This window comes from Protopterus annectens, chromosome 9.part0 (assembly GCF_019279795.1).
Source record: "Protopterus annectens isolate FY-2018-M chromosome 9.part0, PAN1.0, whole genome shotgun sequence".
Lineage (NCBI taxonomy): Eukaryota > Metazoa > Chordata > Ceratodontiformes > Protopteridae > Protopterus > Protopterus annectens.
Window position 1 is genome coordinate 781,731,957 of NC_056743.1, and position 17,121 is coordinate 781,749,077.

The 17,121-nt window shown below is 37.6% G+C and overlaps 1 protein-coding gene across 3 annotated transcripts in view; it reads left to right on the plus strand.

The window, feature by feature from the left end:
* Positions 1–17,121, plus strand: part of LOC122811523 (transient receptor potential cation channel subfamily M member 4-like) — a 1,266,622-nt gene that overhangs the window by 560,208 nt on the left and 689,293 nt on the right. For all 3 annotated transcript variants that reach the window (XM_044083407.1, XM_044083409.1, XM_044083408.1), the window contains one exon: positions 11,182–11,362. In XM_044083407.1, coding sequence (XP_043939342.1) covers positions 11,182–11,362 — 181 coding nt within the window. The remainder of the gene's footprint in view (positions 1–11,181; positions 11,363–17,121) is intronic.

Consider the following 17,121-nt stretch of genomic DNA (forward strand, 5'->3'; position numbering starts at 1 on the left):
TGAATGCAAGATGTGTCTTGTATGGCTAATTCATAACATAGCGCAGTCAAAAGTGGTGGTAGTGTTGCATTTGACATCTTCCAACAATCTTTGTTGAACAACATTTAGTTTCACAATATTTTGTGTTTTTTGTATGCTATTGAAACATAGCCAGTGTTTTTTGTCTGTAGGTCTGCATGCTGGAAAACTGAGTATACAGAGACAGATTATTAGATATTCAAGTCACCTAGATCAAATAACTGGCAAATGTGGTAAAACGGAGTGCCCAAGTAGCTACTTATAGATACTAGAAGTTACTTATATTCTGCAAACTTCAGCTTGGCTAAGTGGTAGTTTATTTCATTTGCAAGCTAGTATTTAATGGTGCCACATGTTTTCCTCAATGCAACAGTCAGTCACCTCAGAGTTAAAATTCTAGCTACCTTTAGGGTACAATGATTTAATGTACTCAAAAAGATAACCTGTAAGTCACAAAACTGCCAAGACAATTCCATCATCACATTCTGTCATAGTGTGGTTCTAAATATTTCTCAGATAACAAAGAGGAAAGAAAACATCCCTCCTGGTTCCTCTGTTCAGACATAACTTATCATAGAGGAACCCCCCCTCGCTTTGATTTTTTCCTCAGATCCCTCATATATCCTTCTAATTATCTTTATTATTATATCAAGAAATCCAAACACTTCCAATTCCCTACTGATAAAATCCCAGCTTACTCTGTCAAATGCTTTCTCTGCATCAAGATCCACCAATAACAGTAATATTCTCTTACATTTTGCTTCCCTCTTCTATCAACATTGGCATCACCTTTGCCATTCTTTTAGCTATAATAGACATAAACACTTTATAATCATGGTTTAAAATTGAAATGGGCCAATATGAAGTTGGATCAGATCACTCTTTACCATTTTTAGGTATTAGATGCCACATCTTTTCTCCAGGATATTCGTGCCTCCTCCCCTTCTAAAATACTGTTAAAATCTTCCAGCTTTTTATTATTTTCTTCCCTCCTAGAGTCCAAACATCCACAGGAATGCCATCTGTTCCTGGAGACTTTCCTGCAAATCGGTTATACATCATGGTTTTTCTCATCTCCTCCACTCTTAGCTGTTGTTTTTTGAGCCTCATCTACCTCTAACCTTGGCATTTATGTCTTCCATAAATATTTCCATTTGTGCTTTTTATTGACTTCCCCACTTCTCTGCTTTATACAATTTTTCATAACATTCTCAGAATATCTCTAATACCTGTACAGGATCTCTGGTTGTTTTTCTTGTTTATAGGCTCCATAGGTTTGGCAACAATCCTTATTACTTTCTGTTACCCAAGTCAGTGTGCTAAAAGTTGTTTTGCTCTGAAGTTGTTATAAAAGAAAAAAAACAGTTGCTTAACAGCAATCTTTCTAAACTCTTGCATATTGACAAAGTACTCCCTTATTTTCTCTTTAGCAGTCCGCATTTGTGCCTATTCTTGTGCTGTGAGATTCTCCTTATTTTGTAATACTTCAGTCTTTGTCAGTCACTCTAAATGATTATTTCTTAACCAGATCTCTCTTTTATTTCTACCCTAATTTTAAACTCCACTTTCATTTTACTCTACTCACTAGCTATAAATTCTGAAGTAGTTCCTACCTTCTCTTCCACTACCCATTCCTTAAATTCCTCTCTCTTTAACAGGTAGGTGGGAAAGCACCAGTGTCTTATCTTTACTTCATTACCATTCATTTTTATTTTAGTAATTATTGGAGCATGATCTGAAATAATTATTGGATGGTGTCAGAGTTCTCAGTTAAATGCACATATATTAGCCCAGTTCTTGTACCTTGGTAAATAACATGTAAATCATCTCCAAGTTCCTTTTACTCAACTCATGTCTTGCATACCAAATATTTTCATAAATTTCTTCATACGTCTACCCTCTTTTGTTATATTTTCCCATCTAGGCCCCCCAGATATGTCCTCATTGTTGTAAATGAAATTCCAGTCCCCACCTACATGTAATATACCCTGGTGAAAGCTGATTACTTCTTCCAATTTTTTTAAACTCCATAATAGCGGTTTTAGGAGGAATATAAGTACATGCCAGCATAATCCTCATCCCTAGTCAATAGCTCCTTACTACCCAAATCTGCCATTATCATCATTTTCCCTCTTTTATCACTACTGTAGCTCCTTTAGCAATTAATATAAATACTCCTCTTTTCCTCTGTCCCTGATATTCTGCAGAAATTCCATCCTGAAATCCTTTATCAAATTCACTTGTTGAGTTCTTTCCAAATGTGTCTGCTGTATCATTACTAGTTGCACTCTGCATTTTTTTATATATGAATTCTTTCCTTTTTGTCTGTACATGTAAGACCATTCAAATTCCAAGATGATATGGAAAGTGTTTCCATTATGGTAAGACATCATTATTCCCACCTTTTATATATAGAAACTTTTTTAAATGTCTATTTCCAGCTTTCGTGATACATGCATCCATTAATGTTTGGCAGGTTAAACCTTTATATAGATTTTCTTATCAATATTGCAACATATGTCACATTTCACAAGACCTTTTTGGTTCTTATGCTGTGCTGCATTTTTCTCTGTTCTTGTTAGTGTGTACCTCTCAGTTTTCAGGCTTTTGGTTTTGCGTTGCAAGAGGAGCTCTTGCTTTCTTGGTTTTAAGACTTTGTTTTAATACAACCCCCCCAAAAATGTACAGTCCCAGAACACCCCCATAACCTGTTAATACGAACACACGTAACTATGTACATCTTCAAATAATGAACTTTAACCCTCCTAATAGGAAATGTATGCCAAGTAGACGGCTAATAACACAGGCCCTAATTAACCTGAAATTGAGGTTATCCTTGCTAATGATCATTTTATTACCTGTGCATCTACTTATACTAATTGATGGCTGTTTTTTTTTTTCTTTATCCCTGATGTGAAAACAACTTGCATGCTTTCCGAAATAATTAACTTTTAACTTTGAAGGAAACTACTGCACTATAATCAGATTCTTTCCAGGGAAACATAAGATAAAAAAGAAACATATGGTCTTCTGCTGCATCCTGAATGTCAAGCTAAATATTTATTGCTAAAGGAAAACTTTTCATTATATTCAGAGTGCTCATATTTACGTTTCCACTTAAAATGTGTTAGATTATGTCAGTAGTCTTAATACAGACATTTTACCTATGCAAAAGTAAGAGAAAACATATTGGCTATACATATATTATGATCTGTATACTTTTACACCCTATTCCCCCACCTATGCAATCCAAGATTAGAGCCTATTAACTTAAGTATGCCTTTGTCTAGCTTTTTCTTTTTGCACTGTAATGCCTACATTTCTTAATAACAAAAAAGGAAAGAGAAGAGAAAGAAGAAAAACAGCATCTGTTTACTTTAGTAACTTTATCACATACAAGAACAACTAAAATACTTTACTAAAATATTTGATTTATGTTGTGAAAAGTTTCATAGAAATACTATTAAGAGCAGAAATTGTTTTACTTAGTTACCTTTCCTTCTTCTTCCCCACCCCTCAGAGTTCTTCCAAACATTAATGACATGAAGTGAGACAAATGCTTTACAATTCCTCATACATTTGACAAAGTCAACAACAAAAGTCTACTCTTACCATTACTCTTATGCAGTCATATTTCACAAATGTGAATGATGCTTTACAGTCTTATATTTATGTTGCTGGTCTTCCTGGTCATCTCCATCTCCCAGCTCCAGATTCTGGTTCAACTCCAAGGTACTCCTGATTTTTCTGGTCACCTCCTGTGCTTTTCTCCATCTCTCAATCATTTTCCTTTGGAACTGTGGGAAAGGTTTCACTGGCAAAGTCTCTCTGCATGCTTTATTATCAGAAGAATGAGAAGCAGACTCATGTTCTGCTTGATGACTCTTTATTGGGAAAGCTTTTGCATTTCCTACTTAGCCTGTTCTACATCAAAAAAATGACTTTGATCCCCTAGGAAAAAATATTCTGAAGACAGCTTGGACGCAGCAATTTGAATCTCACACTCTGCCCCGCAATATTCCTTGATTACTAGAATAAATTTGTTCTCTTTTTCTGTAGTGTACAGTGAATAATCATTTTCCACAATTACTCTACTGTCTACAACTTTTAATAATTTGCCCTTCTGACACAGTTTTGTCAGGAGCAACTCTTTCCTTTGGTAGATTTGCATCTTTACTAATAAATGTCTTGTCTGCTTTCTCATTGACAGATTTGGAGCATACACATGATATGTCCTTTTAATTAACTGTTCCTACTATGGAATACCAGTCCATGTTGCTTATTTGTGCCTTCATAAAATTAATGCAGTCTGTTCCTTCTAGTTTCTCTATTCCAGCAGAAAATCTCAGATGTTCCCTATGTGCTTTGCCCTCTAATTCTGCCATTTTTTAAAAATCTTTTATTGAGCAGTGTCATACTCAGCCAGCCTTTTTTTCATTTTGACCACTGATTCTTGTTTTATCAGCTCATCTGAATATCTGTTTAAAGCTTCTTCCTTTTTCCAGCCTTTTATTATAGAGCAGATGTGCTTATTTGATGTTTCATTTATTTTAATCAGCTCTGAATGTGTTTGACTTATTTTTCCTTTAGATTACTGGATGCCATGTCTTTCACCAGTGCAGGAGCTTGAACTGCTTTTTGCTGCACAGCTGCAGGATTCTTCCCAGTCAGTGTTTTGTCTTCACCGTTTCTAGCTGATTTTCTTCCAGGGTCTCTTTGTTTCTTCTTTGCTGGCATCCAAGCAGGTTACTTCTTTGCTGTCATCCAAGCAGTGTACTTACTAACCAGTAACTGAATTTTACTCAAGCTAACAATGTCACTGCCTGAATGTCATAATGTCTAATGGTCATTTGGTTGAAAAATAACATCTCAACCCAAAACATAGAATTATCAAAATGTCTACAATCATTTCATTGAAAAAGCAATGAGATCAACTGTATTTTGCAGGGAGGTGTAGCCCCCCTGCACCCCCCACACCCCCTCCTTAAATATATTAACTCTGAGATCACACTACAGTGCAGAAATGGGCAAAATTGACAATTTCAACATTGTGTGTTTAGACTAATTTTATTTCAACATTTTGATAATTGAATATAGTGTGTTCAACCAATTCAGTTTCAACCATTTAGCTTTCAATATTATGTCGGTAAAGCGTGCAAACCAACATTTTAAATTGTTTTATTGAAAAAGTGTTTATATCCTTTACCCTTTAGTAATATGAAACAACAAATGCAGATGGAACAAAATTAAGCCATTTATTTAATAAAGAAATCACAGGCAAATCAAAGAAAAAAACAATTTAACAACTATGTTTTGTTTCATCATCTACTTGCTCAGCATTGTTGTAAAACCTTATTGTAATACAGTTAAAGGACGATAATTTTACTCCAAACTCTTTCTGTTCCCAAGAAAAGAAAATACTTGGATACCCCTTCTGGATCTATTACAATTAAACAAGTTTGTCAGTATCCCAAAGATCAAAATGTTGACTCTCCAAAGCCCGTTATCCTTAGTGACACCTCAGTTACTCATGGTTACCCCAAACCTAAAAAAAAAAATTACCCTCACATTCCCATAGCCAAACAGAACAGAGAGTCCTTTGGGGTTGCAGGTGATAGAGGTTATATTTGTTAATTCCACATCCTTGCCCTTTAGCTTCCTTACTACATCTCCATAGTCTTTACCAAATGCCTTGATAATTTCTTTCTGCAGGGCAAAGGCTTATCCACCTTTACTGTTACCTATACAACTGCCTCATTCCAACAGAATTTATGAAGAGAATAGACACAGTTTGGGAATTTACACTGAATTGCTTCAATTAACTGGACTTTGCTCTCATCAAGAACAAATGAAGCATAACCATCTCAAGGAACCTAATATTCACACATCCTCCTCCAAGAGGACAAAGTCTCTTACCTGCCTCTATATTTCCAGAAGATTTTATAGCAGTAATACATTTCACAAAAGGAGTTCCTCAGAGTGTTATGTTTCATGACCTTCTTCATTCTTTGGTACCTTTGACCCATGTTCAGATCAGGAAGCTATGGAGGTACCAAAGAAACAGGTGGCGTCAACACACCTGTCCTTGGAGACAGCATTCCAATTCTCCCTTATCCCAAAAGGGAGATCTCATTGTGGATAGCATGGTGCCAACTCAATCAAGGTTTATCTTTCAGATCTCCCCCCTTTGCACACTGTGATACTTAACACGGAGTCCTCATATCTAGCCTAAAGGTCCATGTAGGAACCCTCCAAGTTTTAGGGGGGCATAAGAGAAAAAACTGAGGAAAAATATATAAACATAATAGGTGATGACTGTCATTCTGACACTGAAGACTTTCAGCGACATACTCAAGGGAGGGATGCTTTTAGATTGACAAATAATACCACTGCAATGTGTACACAAATAATACCACTGCAATGTGTACACAAATGAACAGAAAGTCCCCCCCCCCCCCACACCTTCTGTGCAGGCTTGTGATGCTGTGAAATTTAAACATGAAGAGGCCATGATTTTGACAGTAACCTACATCCTTTCAAAGGCAAAAAGTTTTAGCAGACAGGCCGAGAAGATTTTAAATGGACTTAGGTGAATAGATGTTGAACAGGGATGTCTTTTTGAACCTGACCAGGTTGTGAGGTATACCAGAAGTAGACATTTGTCTCACCTTTAAACAGACAATAGAGACAACTCTGTTGCAAAATAGCAAACTGCAGAAGACTGAACGATAGAGATGTTCTTCTGAATTGGACAGGTTTGTTTCTTTATGCTTCTCCTGCTATACCCAAGTTGCTCATTAAAATCAAGAAGTAAAGTGTAAACATCATTCTAGTATCCCTCTTTTGGCCAAGGCAATACTGGTTCTCTGTCCTATAAATCCTGGCAAGAAAAAATGGTAAGTGTTACCTCAGTATGTGGACCTTCTAACAAAAAAAAAAAATGGCTCTCACAGCTTGGATGGTTTCACATGAATTGCAGGTAGGGAAATATTTTCTGTGGGCATGCTAAAAATCATGAGGGAAGTTAGGAAACCAAACACAAGAAAATCTTAAGTCAAGTAGAGAAGATTCATCGTCTAATTATCTGGCAACTTAGACCCAAACAAGGTGAATGTGTCAATGGTCCCACAATATTTGTCAGACTTTTAAAAAATGAGCTTGTGTTATGTATCTGTCAAAGTACATACGTCTGCTATTTCAGCCTGGCTTCCCATGAGCTAATCCTTGTACTCTAGGCTTTTAGTTATGTAGTTTTTCAAGGGGTCCCTGCATCTTAGACCACTCTTGACAGTGGTGGGAGGGTATCAGCTGAGGCCCAGCAAAAGGTAGAGTTCTGGAAGTTCGACTATCCTGCAGATGGAATCAGAAAAGTGAGGAGTGCAATAGTGACTCTACCAAAACATCAACATGTATAGTACTACCCTAGCATAGCTGTAGTTTCAGGTATTTCAAAACAGTGTTTGTTTGGTACTGTACTGTTAAATGTACAGCGAGTGTATTAAAAAAAAAAAAAAAGGCAACATTTTTAGAGGGACATGTCCCCTTGATAATTATACATGTACCAACTTAGAGATTGCAAAAATGGGCAAACTCCCACTCACCACACTCTTAACAATCTCGTATAAACAAATACTTGCATCCTGAGATGAACCAGTAGTTCAACAAAACAATCTTTCAACCTAAATGTTAGATGTAATGAACATATGATCAGAAGCGCTGCACATATATGTACGTATGTGTATATACACACAAACGCACACATTAGCTCTGAGGTTAGCAAACCTGGAGAAAATCACAAAAGTCAGGAAAAAACAAAGTACTCACCTTTTACTACTTCAGCTCTAACATCTATTAAACTAACCTGGCAACTTTCCATTTACAATGTTCAGAATGTCACTTAAATGAAGGTCAACAAACAGTAGATTCCACTTGACATGAAGTGCTTCATGCTTTCATCCATCCAAAATAAACACAATCAAAATGTAAAACTAAGCATGAATAATGTTAAAAAAAAAGATCAATGACAGCCTTATGCCTGGAATGTTGGCCGATGACAACAGTATAAACAAAAAATACAGTCCCTCCATTTATCTCTTCTGGCTGCTAAACAGATTCGTAACACGTATCAGTAGAGTGCCTTCATAAACATTAATGTCGTAATGTAATGCCTATACCTATTTAACTTTATTAAAGGCATGCACTGTGTAACTATTCATTCACCCATGTCATTTATTTTTTTTTTACCTTTAAAACATTCTAACCTTCATGAACCGTACATCAACGAATTAGAAGCTGCCCTAAAAATATTGATGTAAAATTAATGGCTTCTTACTGTAATTCTGTGAGCCCATTATACAGTTCTCAGAATTATGAAAACAAATAGCGAAACTAAACAGAAAGCTGAATGTTGACAATGGCTGTCTGGCCCCTTGCATCCCCACTGCTAATATATACTAACTCCAAGATCACTGTACCTTGGAGAAAAGTTAACTCCATGATGAGATAATCTCGTGTGTGTGTGTGTGTGTGTGTGTGTGTGTGTGTGTGTGTGTGTGTGTGTGTGTGTGTGTGTGTGTGTTGTCATCAACCCCCTTTTTCCCCATTTTTTCCATAGGATCGTGGTGTTGTCAATTGTTGCCACCTCTCAATTCAGTGCCACTCTCCTACATTCTTTGTCCGTAATGCCGGACTGTCACAGGTTATTTCTAATGTAATTCATTCATCTCCTTGCTGTGTATCATACTTTCATCTTGCCTTGCTTCCATCTCTGTCAGATCCTCTTCACGATTTCATCCTCTGCTTTCCTGCACACGTGCCCAAACCACCATAATCTGTTCCATTTTACCTTGTTGCAATCAGCGTTACTTTGGCCTCTGCTCTGATGTCATCATTTCTACATTTGCCCCACACTGTGCATCCCACCACCCATCTCAGGTATTTCCTGTCCATCACTTCTAGCTTCCTCAACTCCTCTGCTTTCAGTGCCCGGTTTCTGTGCCATACAGAAAGTGGTTGCACAACTGTTTTATACACTTTACATTTCAACTTCTCTAGCATTCTCCTGTTATAGTGTACCCCTGACTTTCTGTGCCAGGTGGCTGCAGCCTCTCTGATTTCAAAGCTTTGATCTCCTCATTCAGACTTCCCTCTTCCTCAGTCACTCCTATCAGATGCTTGAAGCGGTCAACCTGCTCTTCTACCAGACCAGGTTTTACATTGGCATGGATTTTCTGAATGGGATGAAGTCTGAAACTCAAATGTTTGTCATTTTTTAAATGCAATCTTTAACGATTTGCCAGTAATTTGCCAGAAAACCACAATTTTATGAAAAACAGGCCAAAAATATAAGGGAAAAATCTGGACATTCTGTGAAAATCTGTACAGTTGAGAGGTATGTCCTCCCTTCCATGACAATGTGAATATACTGACGCACTTCTTATTCAGAGCCAACAGTCATTTATGCATATATATTTTTTGTATTGGTGTGTGTCTCTAGATATATTTATAATTTGTGCATATCACACACTGGAGACACTGTACAACATATTTACCATAAAGGAAATAAAACGTGAAGCTTGCCTACAGTACACAGTGTAAACTGTTCTTGCTCATACCACTCAACTGTACAGATTTTCGCAGAATATCCAGATTTTTCCACTCATATTTTTGGTCCATTTTTCATAAAATTGTGTTTTTTCTGGCAAATTAGTGGCAAATCATTAAAGATTGAATTTAGAAAATAATGACAGACATTTGAGATCCGGAATTCACACCCTTCGGAAACTTCATGCTAATGCAAAACCTGTTATTCTATCAACTTTATGTTTGTAGAAGCAATATTTAAAAATTGTCCCTGTTTTGGGGCCTTTGGCCCACTTTTATATGTATGGCTTTGTCCAGATTTCCCCAGTTGACCCAGTTCGGATTTGGTAACTTATGTGGACAGTGACCTAACTTTTAACCAACGTGTGTATTGTTGTAAGAAGGACCTTCTATACTGCACAGCTTATAAACAAAGGGATTATGTCTAGATCTAGGGATGTCATTGTCCCCTTTACTCAGCCCTCATTAGGCCAGTCATGGAATATAATGCCCCCTTTGGCATGTATCTGTCCAGACATACACAACAACTGGAATACCCAGTATGATACCTTACTAAAAGGATACAAGGGCTAAACAACGTGTCCTACATGAACCAGCACAAAGCCCTGTCATTGTACTTTGTATCCTACAGACTGCTCAGAAGATGACCTGTGTCTGGCATTACAAGGCATCCTCCAACTTATTGAATGGATTTACTGCACATCAGCAAGTCAAATGGCATCAGAAATACTCAGTCTATGGTCTAAACATTTTTCTCAACATCAACAGAACAGTTTGTAGGGACAAGTGTATTTAGTAGAGGATACTGCTGCTAATAAACAGACTCCCCATCCACATAAAACAGAGTTCATCCCTGTCCATTTTTATGCGTAACTTAGATCTATGGATGGAAAATAGAAAACTTACCCCAGTAGTGCCCCCTGTACTGCTAATGGACAGATGCAGCTCCTGAATTCTTTATCCCTTGCATGATCCCCTTCAAGTTCTCAGTGACATGATTCCAGCTATTCTCATTAGGAGTAATATATAATTATCAACCATGGCATGGATAAGGCCAGTTTGTAACCAGATGGGATGGGTTATTTAGACCACAAAAAAGGACATTGGCTAGACTTAAAATAGCCCAATGGCAGCTAGCCTAGTTCTTGCCTGTGAACCTATATGAATGGAACTGTCAAGTTATGTTGATCCCTAATACAGATAACTTGTAAGGATTTCCAAATGTGACACTAATCTGTTGCAGAGAGTGGATAGGCTCAGACAGGTAAGGCAAAGTAAGGTTTTTCACCCCCACATATTTAACCTTGCTGTACATTGTTATTATAAAGTTTTTAAAATTGTGTTTCTATATGAAGGCTGCTAGTTATGTACTTTCATATTCTACTTGTACTTAGTAACTAATTTGTTTAGCTGGAGATTTATTCTTCACAATTTGTCCATCATATCTATTGCAAACGTGCACAAGTGCAGCCTTTGAGTATAGACTGCTTCAAGTGTTTTTTTTCCCCACAAAATATGAAGTAAATTAAAGTAAAGCAATATTGATTTTTATTCCTACAGTTCATCCGTCTATCTAGCGAGACTAATCCAGAAATAGTCTATCATCTCATTGTAAGCCACTGGAAGATTCCACCCCCAAATCTTGTGGTATCTGTCATTGGTGGAGGCGTTTCCTCCAACATGAAAACAAGGGTGAAGGATATTCTACGCAAAGGCCTGGTTAAAGCTGCTCAAAGCACAGGTAAGAGGTAAATGGTCAAAGGTCTTGTGTTCTCATTCCAACAAGTAACTAACAGAATTTTAACCAAGTAAGTGAGGTGATCCTTGTAGAGTTTTTTTTCAGCCATGACCACAGAAGACATAGAAAATTAAACATATGTACAAGTAGTTTAAATGGAAAGCGTTTAACAAACAGGTACGGCTTTTGAAATAAGGCTGTTCCTTTATTGTTAAGATTGCTAGTTTAGCCTATGTACTTCTGCTCATTGAAACGCGAATGCGTTTAGCTTATTTGGAGTCCTAAATAAGCGGGACTGTTTTGCCTTGCTGTTTTAGCTTGTTAACGCGTATCTGTTTTGCTATAATGGCGTACTAATTAAGTGGGACTGTTTTTTTGCTGTTTCTGCCTGTACAGGAATGCTGTACATGTAAATGCGAATGCATTGTATCTTTTAGGGAGTGCTGGCTCCTTATGCTGTGTTGTCCCAGCCTGTGCATATTTGTTGGAAACGCAAATGCGTTTAGCTTTCAAGATTTGCCTTTAAACTGAGACTGCTCCGATGCTAGTCTTTACATGTAATACTTTATACACATACTATTCCTGTAAACGCGAATGCGTTTAGCGTTATGACTCACTGTTTTTGTGTACTATTCTACTAGTAATACTAAGCATACTTCCTTGAGGGACTGTGAAATGCTTCTGCTGTCTTGTACATGTAATTGCTCATGAGTATAACTGTTTTATGCTGGCTTGGGTGTGAATTGCATCAACAATAGCCTCTACACTATTAGCTACACACATATGTATGAAAGTGCTCTGTTTACCATTGTATGCATATTTTCTATGTGTTTAAACCCCTTATATGTTATGTTGCTCTGCTTACTAGTTGAATAAGATGCGTTTTTTCCTCATTTTGACTTTGTATTGCATCCCTGAATGTTAATATTTTATTATAACATTATCTTTTTCTCCTCTTTCCCTCCTGTACCAGCTATCTCCTCAAATCGACCCTGTGTTTTTGCCTGGGTTGCATTCCCTCTATTATCTCCACTAGGGTGTTGTCTGCATATTAACCTTGGACTCGTTCAGGACACTGCCTTCTCCTGCCACCCTCTACCTCAAGATTACAAGAAAGTATGTCTACCTAGTCATGCTGTATTAAGTTTTAACCAACTGTACCTGCTAAGCTATTAGATTGCCACTACCTAAGCAGCCAGCAGCTACCCTTTCCCCTTATTCCTCCATTACCACCTCACACACTCCTTGGATAGCTACATAGATTATCCTCTCTCTCCCATTTGTATAGCTCTCACCTGGAAGCTGCCCTGTTTGCTATTTGCACTTCCACAGTTGCCCACTAGATGTCACCCTTTCCTCATCTCTATCTGGGATACTAGTATTCTTTTCTACACTACACTTTTATTCTCATCTTCTTACCCTAATCCCTTTCCTCCTTCTAATAACCTGTCTTATCCTCTCCTCCTAGGCTACCTTCTCTTGCCTTGACTCCCCTTGCCTTCTCTGATACTTTTTCCCTTCTCCTCTGGTCTACTCTGTGTGCCCCGCTTTGCTCCCCTCCCTACCCCCAAATCCCACCCACCCCCAGGGGTAATACATTTACCTTGTCTCTGGACACACCTCCTACTTTTCCACCCTATCACACTCACAGCCTCAGAGATTGTAAACCACCCTCCACATACACACCTACTTACCTACTATAACCAACCCCACCCCTCTCTCACTAACACACCTACAATATCACAGCCCCTACCACATGCCCTACATTCCCACAGTACCTCCATCTACAACACACCAGTAAACCACACTGACTCAGAACTATTTTATAACAACTTCTTCTATGCTCCAGTCACAACTGAAATTACCTATCTCCTTCTTATTATTATTCTTTCTCATAACTACCTACTTCCTAACCTCCTATGAACATTCCATAACTGTTTCTTTCTCACTTCCCTCAAAACATACCAGTACACCTGTAACATCCCCACCTCCATCCATCTTACATACCTTCTCACAATCCATATACCTACTTCCCAAATACCATAGGCTATTACACTGCAAACTACTAAAAACTAAAACAAAGAAAATATTTGACACGTTCCTAAAACATGAACTTGAAAACTATTTTACATTACTCCATCTACTACAAGATGGTGACATTCACCCCAACCCAGGCCCTCAAACTACTACCACCAAAACACGCAGAAATCACTTCAAACCCTTCTCGCTCTCATCCATTACATCCTCGAACTTATTATCCCTGGCCCATCTCAACATACGTAGTATCTGCAACAAAATTAGTCAACTCCATGCCCTATTAGAAGTACACAACTTTGACATTCTATGCTTATCAGAAACTTGGCTAAAACCTTCTATTAAAGACATTGAAATTACCCCACCTGGATATAACATTCTTAGACTTGATCGTACCGCCAGAAAAGGAGGTGGAGTAGCTATTCTATATAAAACAAAACTAAAGCTTACTCTTCTGGACCTTACCCTTAACCAAAATAATAATGCCGAAATAATTTGTTCCAAAATTCAAATTAACACTACTAAAGCAATAAACATCATCTGTGCATACCTCCCCCCTGGAAATAACATCCCCACTTTAGAACTACTTCTTGAACAACTCTCTATAAACCTCCCTCAAGAAGCACTATTCCTTGGGGACTTTAGGTTTCAAACAACTAATTGATAGTCCAACTAGAATAAATAATAAGAGCAAAAAAGAAACCACCTTAGACTGGATTCTTACAAACTCCCCCCTGCAAAACTACCAAACTGGCATCCTTCCAGATGACCTTAGCGATCACTCCCTTACCTATGTCATTAGAGCCAAAACTAATCTAAACTTACCTACCTCTCATAAAACAATATATTCAAAAAAACAATTTAATCCTGAAAGATTTCTAACAGAACTTTCACAATACATCTGGACCCCTCTAAAACATCTCTCACTCAATAATGCTGTTGAACATTTCAACTCAGCATTCCTTGCTATCTTAAATCAACATGCCCCAAGTCGTATCATTAGAACAAAGACCAAAACAGCACCCTGGCTAACCTCTAATACCAAACAAAAAATGATACTTAGAAATAAATGTTGGAAAAAATGGCGTTCCTCCAGAAACCCAACCGATCATCAAACCTTTAAAGAACTCAGAAACAATACCAAAAAAGCTATCCTTTCAGATAAAAAGAATTATTACTTTGAACTTCAGCAATCAACCAAAAAAGAACCAAAAGAGTTCTGGTCTACTATCAATAATCTACTTACCCCAGGCAAAGTAGTTACACCCAACCCACAAAACTTAAACCCTGATAACCCCTTTTTAATAGCCAATAACTTCAATACCTTCTTTACTACTTCCATACAAAATCTAGCTAACCACTTATCTCCTGATTCTTCCCAACTGCTCTTAAATAACATCGACAACTCCCTTCCTCCCCTGCAACTTCAACCCATACCCACCTCCTACATACAATCTCTTTTACAAAAACTTAAACCCACTACCCCCTCAGCAGATAACCTTCCTGCTGAATTTCTTCAAGTAGCAGCTAAAGTTATCGCCTACCCTGTTTCCATCCTCATAAACAGATCCATAAAAGAAAGTACTTTTCCAGCAATCTGGAAGATATCACACATCATACCCTTACACAAAGGAGGCAAATCCACTGACCTTTCCAACTTTCGTTCTATAGCGCTATTATCTCCACTAGCTAAAATCATGGAAAAATGTATACACAAACAACTACTTAACCATCTCCTTCATAACAACCTACTAGCAAACACTCAACATGGATTTAGACCAGGGGTGTCCAACCTTTTGGCTTGCTGGGGCCGCATTGAGTGAACAGAAATGGTCTTGGGGCCGCATATAAAATATATTGTATAGTTAACTCTTTTGTTGCTCCGGAAGACCACAGTCGACCTCCTGGCTATTCTGTAGGTGTATTCGAACAATGAATAAATGTAATAAATGCCTAATATGTGCCTTAAAATTCTAATTCTCATTCTAATTCTAATTCTCTAATCTAACAGTTAACTCTAAAATCTTAGTTAATATTTATATATATATATATATATATATATATATATATATTTTTTTTTTTTTTTCTTCTTACAAATAAACAGATATTTCACTACAGCACTAGCATTTCTCACTGGAAAAACCATTCCAGCAGTCCAACTACGTAAAATGTCAACATCAGCAGTCCTACAACACTATAATCCACAAAAATAACCCAACAAATTTGCAATAAAGTAAAGAATTCACATTACTAACTTAATAAAACAATTCTGAATAAGCTACAGGAGGGTCTCACTCAAACAAATAACTGGTGCCCGAAATATGGCCTCAAGCTAATTGCCAAAAAATGCATCATCATCCCCTTTGAGGAGAGTGATGTCCCCACAAATTATCATATTAATAACAGTGTTGTAAGCACGCAATAAGTCGTATGGTACTTGGGCACCCAGGTTGATCGAAGCCTGAATTTTGACCATCACGTTGTCTCCGTTGTAAGGAAAGCTTTTTACATGGCCCACTTCATTAGTAAGGGTATCTCATCCAGGGACAAGGAGGTCATAACATCCATGTATTCTTCCTTTACAAGAGCCATTATTGAGTGCAATGCCCCTTTTGGTATGTGCCTCAGCAAAGCACCCTGCCAAAAGAAAGACTACAACCATTTCTGACAAAAAAGGTCAAAGGACTAAGGTCACTTAGTTATCCAAACAGACTAAAAAGCTTCTTGCTTTCCTTTGTCTCTCACTGGCCCCTATAAAGTCCATCATTGGCTTGCTTTCCAGGCTAAGAAAGATCCTGCCTTAAGAGACTTCCTCTACCTCAGAAATACTGGTTATACTTAAAACGCTCACTACAAAGACCACAGCCTTCACTGCAACATAAACAAGCCACTTTTTATGGACAGGTTCTTGACACAAAACCTTCAACTTCTGTAAAAGCTCCTCTCATTATCAAACAATGTAGTTCAGCAACACGATGGCTGGATGGATAGCCATAAATGTAGTCCTTGGGTAAGTAGCATAGCCTTCATCAAACCAGATGGAAAATCCACATACTAACCTTTCCCAGCTGGATGGCTAAGATCTAATATTGGTTACTCAAGTCTAGTTGCCCAAGAAGAGGGCATGTTTAACTAAGAATTCCATTTGCAAAATTATATTCAGTAGACATATTAAATCTCTCTCTCTTACACACACACACACACACACACACACACACACACACACACACACACACACACACACACACACATGCACACACACACACACACACACACACACACACTCATATTAGAGATGGATTCATCCATGTAATTTCCCACCACCAAAAGGACCATCAATAAATCAACAAAAGTAAATCAATAAGAAAACCATAAACTATAATGCTACATACTGGTGTAAACATATAATTTGTGTCAGTCCCCAGGTTAATCCATGCCAAAAGATTGTTTCAGAGCTTCAGCTATGTATAAACAGCTTTCTCCTAAAAACTTTACTCATTGATATTTGCCTTGCTGTAATTATAACTGTAAAAAAATGTTTTTAAGTTTATTCTGTACCTCAATGATTCTCACTGTTACGAGATGTAATCCCTGCCATATTGTATGAGTACTACATACATAATTTGCTCTCTCTCTCTCTCTGTATTGTATTATATTGTTTTCTGTTATTTTTGGAGCTTTTCTCCCTGGGCCTCCACTGAAAATGGACCTGTGTCCAGTCGGACTTT